Source organism: Rhamphochromis sp. 'chilingali' (assembly GCF_963969265.1).
Source record: "Rhamphochromis sp. 'chilingali' genome assembly, chromosome: 8".
Taxonomy (NCBI): Eukaryota; Metazoa; Chordata; class Actinopteri; order Cichliformes; family Cichlidae; genus Rhamphochromis; species Rhamphochromis sp. 'chilingali'.
In genome coordinates, this window is record NC_137935.1 from 33,920,955 (window position 1) to 33,928,705 (window position 7,751).

General features: G+C 42.1%; 1 protein-coding gene across 10 annotated transcripts in view; it reads left to right on the plus strand.

The window, feature by feature from the left end:
- Positions 1-6,851, plus strand: part of LOC308400709 (eukaryotic translation initiation factor 4 gamma 1-like) — a 37,217-nt gene extending 30,366 nt beyond the window's left edge. For all 10 annotated transcript variants that reach the window (XM_080888579.1, XM_080888585.1, XM_080888582.1 and 7 more), the window contains 13 exons: positions 689-1,015; positions 1,114-1,225; positions 1,328-1,439; positions 1,551-1,792; positions 3,056-3,183; positions 3,505-3,677; positions 3,969-4,094; positions 4,200-4,281; positions 4,411-4,509; positions 5,082-5,216; positions 5,422-5,500; positions 5,722-5,862; positions 6,023-6,851. In XM_080888579.1, the coding sequence (XP_080744705.1) occupies positions 689-1,015; positions 1,114-1,225; positions 1,328-1,439; positions 1,551-1,792; positions 3,056-3,183; positions 3,505-3,677; positions 3,969-4,094; positions 4,200-4,281; positions 4,411-4,509; positions 5,082-5,216; positions 5,422-5,500; positions 5,722-5,862; positions 6,023-6,204 (1,938 nt within the window). In that variant the 3' untranslated portion in view covers positions 6,205-6,851. The remainder of the gene's footprint in view (positions 1-688; positions 1,016-1,113; positions 1,226-1,327; positions 1,440-1,550; positions 1,793-3,055; positions 3,184-3,504; positions 3,678-3,968; positions 4,095-4,199; positions 4,282-4,410; positions 4,510-5,081; positions 5,217-5,421; positions 5,501-5,721; positions 5,863-6,022) is intronic.
- Positions 6,852-7,751: the final 900 nt, after the last annotated feature.

Here is a 7,751-nt window from a genome sequence, read left to right on the forward strand (position 1 = left end):
GCTCATTAATGCAGGGCAGCTCCTAAACACAGAGCTACTCTGTGCCATTGGCTGAGACAACAAACAGCAGCATGTTCATTCATCCATTCATCTTCTCTCAATTGAAGTAACAGGATTTGAGTGATCCTATGTTATGTCATCATGTGTGCCTCATAATTTTCCTGTCACCCCTTCCCCCCCAATTTATCTCAATTACGTGCAACTTTCTGAAGCCAGTTAAGTCTGGTGGTATTGAAGCTTCTTTCTTTTGAAGGAATGTTGCAGTCCTTTAGTTAGGCTTCCAGTCCCTCCCACAACGTCCTACAAAACCTGCTGTTTTCAGTGTTTTTCAAGCTGGAATCTGCTGCTCTGTGTCAGTGTAGTGGCCCAGTTTAATTGAAGCACATACTGCATGTTTTATTTCCTTTCAAGACAAAAACAGAAACGCGACTGGAATGATTATCTCACTCTCTCTCGCTGTCTTGTTCTGTGAACACTGTAGTTATAAAGAGGACTGATTTAGAGACACTCATCAAAATGACAAGGGTACATAAGCTCTGCTTTGTGTTCATTCATACAATGGTGACATGGACAGAAAAAGAATACATTTTCAAAGTCATCCTCGTTTTTTTGTGTGTGTGTGTGTGTGTGTGTGTTTGTTGTTGTTTCCCCCGATCATTCTCACAATTCTGTCTTGTACTTGTTCCAGAATAACTGGGTGCCCCGGCGAGGCGATCAGGGTCCCAAGACCATCGACCAGATCCACAAAGATGCTGAGCTGGAGGAACACAGGGAGCAGATGAAGGTGCAGCAAGCCCTCATCTCTAAGAAGGAATCCAGTGGAGGCTCAGGAGGCAGGATGGGTGGAGGCCGTCGGGGCCCTCACTCTCCAGGTCGTCGAGGCCCTCATTCTCCAGGCCGTAGGGGAACCCACTCCCCAGGGCGTGGTGCCTCTCCCCAGGATGACGGCTGGAACACAGTGCCCATCTCTAAAAACAGACCTATTGACACCTCTCGCCTTAGCAAAATCACTAAGGTAAGAGAGGGAGGGGGTTTCTTCTCACACACAATGTGAGCACATTTTGACAATCAATTGAAAATATCAGACTTCTAATGACAGCCTTTTCTTCTCAGACTCCTGTTCTTGACTTCAACAATCAGCTGCTTGCCCCAGGAGGTAAAGGCACATGGGGCAGCTGGGGTAAGGGCAGTAGCGGTGGCACAAGTGCCAAGCCTGCAGATTCTGGTAGGTTTTTTCCACAAATGTGTTTATATATCAAAGAATTATCTATTTGTGGTAATCAGAACTGAAGTTTAATTTGTATCGTGTGCCTGTTTTAATCCCCAGGCTCAGAGACGGGTAGCCGACCAGCCACCAGCACGCTCAACAGGTTCTCAGCCCTGCAGCAGCCTTTGTCCTCAGGCTCTTCAGTAGACACAGATAAGAGAATTCCTCAGAGGTGAGCAAAGGGACACAATTCTCATTACCAGCTCAAACCTTTCAGTATTCATAGTGTGAGTGTGTAGAGATGTATTTTACAATTGTACGACTTCTTTTCTGAACTCTACAGAAACAGCTTGAGTCGAGAACGAAGTGATCGCTTCGACCGCTCAGATCGTGGCAGCGACCGCTTCGAGCGACGAGACGACCGTGATCGAAACCAGCTCCAGGTCACTAAACGCAGTTTCAGTCGGGAGAAGGAGGAGCGGAGTCGGGACAGAGAGCAGCGTGGCCCTGCTGATCCAGTCCGCCGTGTGGCGAGCATGACGGATGACCGAGACAGCAGAGAACGGGCCAGAAGCAGAGAGAATGGTAGCCTGCCTGAGATAACTTAAGCATTATAATATTAAATATTTAAAACTTAAATTAAAAAATATTTCACAATACTAAATAAAGAAATCAGACAGCAGGAGACCAGACTTGAAAAAAATAGTCCTTTTCAGATACCTGGGCTCATCATCACACCATTTTAAACTTCTTTCTGCAAAAGTTAGGGGTCCATGCCCCTAGATTAACTTTTTTTTTTTATGAATGAAAAAATGACATCCATGATGTAGTTAGTGTTTCTAGAGATGTTGTTTGCAGGACATGTACAGAGTACTCATAGCTCTGGGTATGAGCACAGTGGCCTTCATTTACTAATATGTGCGTGTAAACGTTCTTATTTATGACATGGGCCAATTTTGCTCTTACCGCCAGTGAAGCAGACTCGCTCTAAATTAACCAGAAAAGCATTGTTGCTTCTGCCAACCAAAAACAGTAATCACTTGCACCACTGAGGCAAAAAAGAAGGAGATAGTCAGACTGGAGAAACTTTAAAAAAGCGGTTGGGTCCAAGGAGGGAGCCAGCAAGTGTTTCCATGGGAGTGATAACAGTTTAAAAATAAAGTCTGAAATAATGACGTTTTTCAATATTGTTTCTTCTGAGAAACTCGCTATGGGTCAAGTTTTTAAAAAGTTTGTAATCAAAGTTTATTTCTTTATTTGAGACCACAAGGAAAAGAACAGGTGGAAGATGACGAACAGCACATCTGTCAGCCCAAATGAAAAAAATTGCTGCAAGGGCAGGGGGGAAAAAATCCAGATTTCCCAGCATCTGTGGGACAGTGCCAGTAAATTAAACTGCAATTAATGGTATCCAGCTTGCTTGATGTTTTTTATTATGAAATATGAGATCAGTTAAAAAAGGTCTGTTTCAGAGGACGAGATAGATGGTGATGATTTTTTTTTTTTTTTTTTTTGAAATCATACAGAGCTACTGCACTCTAAGAATAACAATCTGCATTTTAAAAGTCGCATAATGACTTCTGCAGCTCTTTTTGTCATCAGTGCACGATTCTCTGAAAGCTTCAAATAATCAGATTTTTTTGTTGTTGTTGTTAGGGGGGGAAAAATCAACTCCACCCCAAACATAAAAATGTTGGCCGGACTGCTGTGCTCCTCATTATTCAGTTGACTTCAGTTTGAAGATTTACAAGAAGATAACTGTGGAAACAATGTTTCTGTTTGTTTTTTTCCCTTCATGTAGCTTAAAATCTGATTTGCTGTTCTTTCTTTTTGTTGTTCTGTGAACAGCGAAGAGGGAGAAAGCTGCCACCCCTCCACCTCCCCAGACCCCCACCAAGCCTGCCTTGACCGAGGAGGAGTTGGAAAAGAAGTCCACAGCCATCATTGAGGAGTACCTCCATATCAACGACATGAAGGTACATACTGATGCTGCTTTTTAAACACACACACACACAGCAAGGACACCTAAAATTAAATACAAAAAACAACAACTACCTTTTACCTTTGCTTATGTGAAATGTATTCACAAAGTGCTTTTGTGGACCAATTAAAGCACTTTATAATTAATGCTGCTCTAATAGTCTTCTTATTCACAGTGAGGGTTTCAGTGTATTTCCATCATCTAAAGTCTGCATTGTTGACACCTGAACATCTATTTATTACACTTAAAGCCATGAGAGGATAAAAGAGGAGCTTATGATTCACTGCTGTCTTTCTGTCCTTGTCTGTCCCCACAGGAGGCTCTGCAGTGCGTGCAGGAGATAAATAGCACTCAGCTGCTGTTTGTGTTTGTACGAAACGGGCTGGAGTCAACACTGGAGCGCAGCACGATCGCCAGGGAGCATATGGGCCTGCTGCTGCACCAGCTCATTAAGACCGGCATCCTACCAAAGGAGCAGTACTACAAAGGGTGAGTACAGAACCCCCAGGGAGGTGCTGGGTTAACCGGTAAAGTTTGGACCAGCAGGACTCCACATTACCAGCGGCCCGCAGGGAAACGTCAGGCTTGTGAATATTTTTCAGCATTTCATGATCTTAAAACCCCCTGCCTGGCCAAAAAGCAGTGAGTTTCCATATGTTGCTACCAGCATGGTGTGATGCTGCTTAATAATTCCATCTACTGAGTCAAGTTGGGCTTGTTCTTGTATTTCTTAACCCTTGAATAATCTTTGATGTCCGTGTACTGTGCTTCTTTTTTCAGGCTTAAGGAAATCCTGGAGGTGGCAGAAGACATAGCGATAGACATCCCCCATATCTGGCTCTACCTGGCTGAGCTAATCACTCCCATGCTTCAAGAGGGAGGCATCCCCATGGGAGAACTTCTCAGGTTTGTTATAGTACTTGCTAAGTCTCTCAACACTTCAGATGAGGAATAAATGGGATATTTCTATTTGTTGATGGTTAATTCATTGGTTGCCTGATGTATCTTCAGGGATGTCTCAAAGCCTTTGATCCCTCTGGGCAAAGCTGGAGTCCTGCTGGTTCACATCCTCACTTTACTCTGCAAAGGAATGGTAAGAGCTGATCATTATTATGTCATATTGTGTTTTTGAAAAGCTAGCATATATACATAAACTTTTGTCCCAGAAAAAAACAAGATTAAGATCTATTCATGTGTACAAACATCTCTTTCCTCCCATCAGAGCCATAAAAAGGCAGGTACAATGTGGAGGGAGGCAGGCCTGCAGTGGAAGGACTTCCTCCCTGAGGATGTAGACGTCAACAAGTTTGTGACAGAAAAGGTGAGGGTTCACTCACTGCCTTCATCATTAACAGCCTTCTGTCTGTGGTTATCCTCGATGTAATTCAATACTGCGAAGGAAAAAAGCAAGAATCTAAAGCTCAGGTCTTAACTGAGGAGTCTGATTACTAAACATCTGGACGTGACTTTGTGTTCACAGTTAAAGAAAACCTCCACAGGGTTATCATGCTTCAATTCTTTTAATCTATCTTGAACTAGTGTTACATAATTCTGTTTTTTTGAGCGTATTAAGGATGTCAGCATTGTCCATCATACAGATCCAAGTGAGAAAAAAAGTATCTTACCACTGTAATGACAGATGCTGAAGAAATGCAGAAATGTTAGGTATCATCATTGTTTATGTGATCTTAAAATACCACACATGGATCTTAAATGAGTTCCATTAATAATAGTAGTATAATAGTCTAATCCTCCAGTCCAATATGCAGTGTTACAATCCTCTCATCACATTTAATGTAATGCAGGATAAAAGGAAGAAATATTCTCATAGCATGTGATGTGACAAACGTCGTGAAAAATGACCATGATGCCCCTCTCTCTCTCTCTCTGTAGAATGTGGAGTTTACACTGGGCGATGAGTCGGAGAAGGACAAGAAGAAGGAGCTCAGCGCTGCAGATCTGACCAGACAGCTGGACAGACTGATCCAGGACAGGGCTGACAACCAGAGGATCTTTGACTGGATTGAGGTTTGTTTCAGATCCACTCATGTGGGTTCTGACTTTTAGAACCTGAAAATGTGTCATCGTTAGTTTCTCAACAAAGCAACTTTCGTAACCGCAGCACTGACAGAGCTGATTCAGACAGGTCGTCGTATTTTGGATGGTGTTTTCCAGTTTTGTGCACACGTAAATAAACGTGATCTTTTTTTTTTTTTTTTTTTTTTTTTTGTAGGCCAACCTGGATGAGCAGCAGACCTCCTCCAACATGTTTGTCAGAGCGCTGATGACCTGCATTTGCCAGTCAGCAATTTGTGAGTCATTCTGCACTCTTCACATTAAACACTATTAACACTAGCCTAAGTAGACTAGTAGACTTCCTGGTCCACTTCAGTTCTGATGGGCTTTAAGTCCTCTTACCATATTACTGAACTTTGGGACCTTTTACTGCTGCTACTCAGTGTGTGAAAATATCCCAGGCTAGAGGGTGTAGTCCGAGTGAAATGTGAACATTCTTGAAACTTTTCCTCCACAGGTGAGAATCCCTACAAGGTTGACAGCGAGCAGATCAAACGGAGGGCGAAGCTCCTGCAGAAATACCTGAAGGACGAACAGAAGGAACTACAGGCTCTGTATGCTCTGCAGGCCCTCATGTTGCAGATGGAGCAGCCTGCCAGTAAGTAGCTCATTCAGGCTCAGGTTGTCCTTTGTCACTGCTTTGAAATTCAGATTTCTGCTTCTCTTCATGCTACAACTTAAAAGATTAAGAAAGTGATCAGCATCATTTCCTCATTTCTCACCATTTTCCTCATTTCCTTTCTCTCCTCACTCATCAGATCTGCTGCGAATGTTCTTCGACACACTCTACGATGAAGACGTGATCAAAGAGGAGGCCTTCTACAAGTGGGAGTCCAGCAAAGACCCCGCCGAACAGCAGGGGAAGGGCGTGGCCTTGAAGTCCGTCACTGCCTTCTTCACGTGGCTCCGCGAAGCCGAGGATGAATCCGATAACAGCTAGGGGCTGCTGGGAGAATCGATGAGAGTTCTGGGCAAACCCATGGGGAGAGCGAATGTTCTGTTGATGATTCACAAGAGGCTGAATCAGCAAAATCCTTCTGCATAAACAGAAAAAAAAATAAAGAAAAAAAACTTCTTCAACTGGGAGAGATTGTATTATGGATCGAACATTCGATCCTTTTTTTTTTTTCTTGTTTGTTTTCAGTTTCTTGTTTTTCTTCTGTGCAACCGAATGTCTTTTTTGAAACAAACACAGGATTAACTAAAGAGATGAATAGATTTGAGAGAAAGAGAGAGAGAATGCTGAGAAGAGTTGAAAGCTGTAGGAATGCTCTGATGCTGTTTCCTTCAGTATTTTTATTTTTTGGGTTGTTTTCAGAAAGCTTTTTGTGGCCACGGCAAAACTGCTCAAGACATTTTGCTTAAAGACAGAAAATATAACAGAAGACTTTAAAAGGCTGTTCACATCTATATTTTTGATGAATTCACCCTTTATCATGTGGACATGACAGATGTCATGCTACATGTCCGCCGTTTGGATCTACATGACGTGCTTATGTAGAGCTTTTTGTTTCCCTTTTCAAAGTGTTGGATGATTAAGGGTGGTTTGTTTCATTTTTTTTGTTTTTTTTGTTTGTTTTTTTTGTTTGTTTTTTGTAAGAAAAATTAAAAACTACAAAGAAAAGAGCCATCTAAGAGACATTTCAGTCATGAGTGAATGCAACAGTTGTGGACTTTCTGAGGACGTTGTCACTGAGGAGAGGGGCAATGAACATTGACCATTTTGCTGCTTGCAGGGGTGGCAGCGATGCTACCCTTTAAAACCCCAGCCCAACTCAATCCCACCACCCCAACCTCTAATGTGTCTGTTTCACTTGTTTCCTGTGCTTCAAAAACGAACTGTGGACCGAGAGAGGGAGAGCAAGAGCGAGGGATCATGGTTTCACCCTCGTTCAAAGCCGGTTGGTGTTTTTGTTTTTTGGTTGTTTTTTTTTTAAACTTTAAAAAGTATACAGACAAAAATCCACTTTAATGACAAAGGACTTTTAAGAAAAGTTTAACAGTACGAATCCTAAGGCCTTTCTTTGCTTCCATGAGTGGAAATGCATTTCAGGAGAGTTCTGTAAATATACGATGAATAGTTTTCTTTTAAAGAAAGTATGCTAATGTAACCCCTATTTCCCCTGCTCCTCTGAAACAATGTGGCAGTCTTTCCCCCCGTATTTATATTTTTCTCTCCTCAGCTGGCAGAAGGTGCTTGTGATATCCAACCCCAGTCATTGATTACAGTTTAATTGAATAATTGTAAATACTTTTCTGCTTTACTTTATTAAAAAAGATATTTAATTAAAGAAAATAATTGCCTCTTTTCACATCCAGAACTGGAAGAGATAATAAAGATGGTTGCAAATAAAAAGGAAAATGCAAATGCTTGTGGTTTTGTGACCGGAGGCGGCAGCAAGGCCGGTGCTGTTTTGCCACTTTGATGAAATGAAATGTAGTGGTTGATGTTTGATTTTTTTTTTTTTTTTTTTAAAATAAGTATCT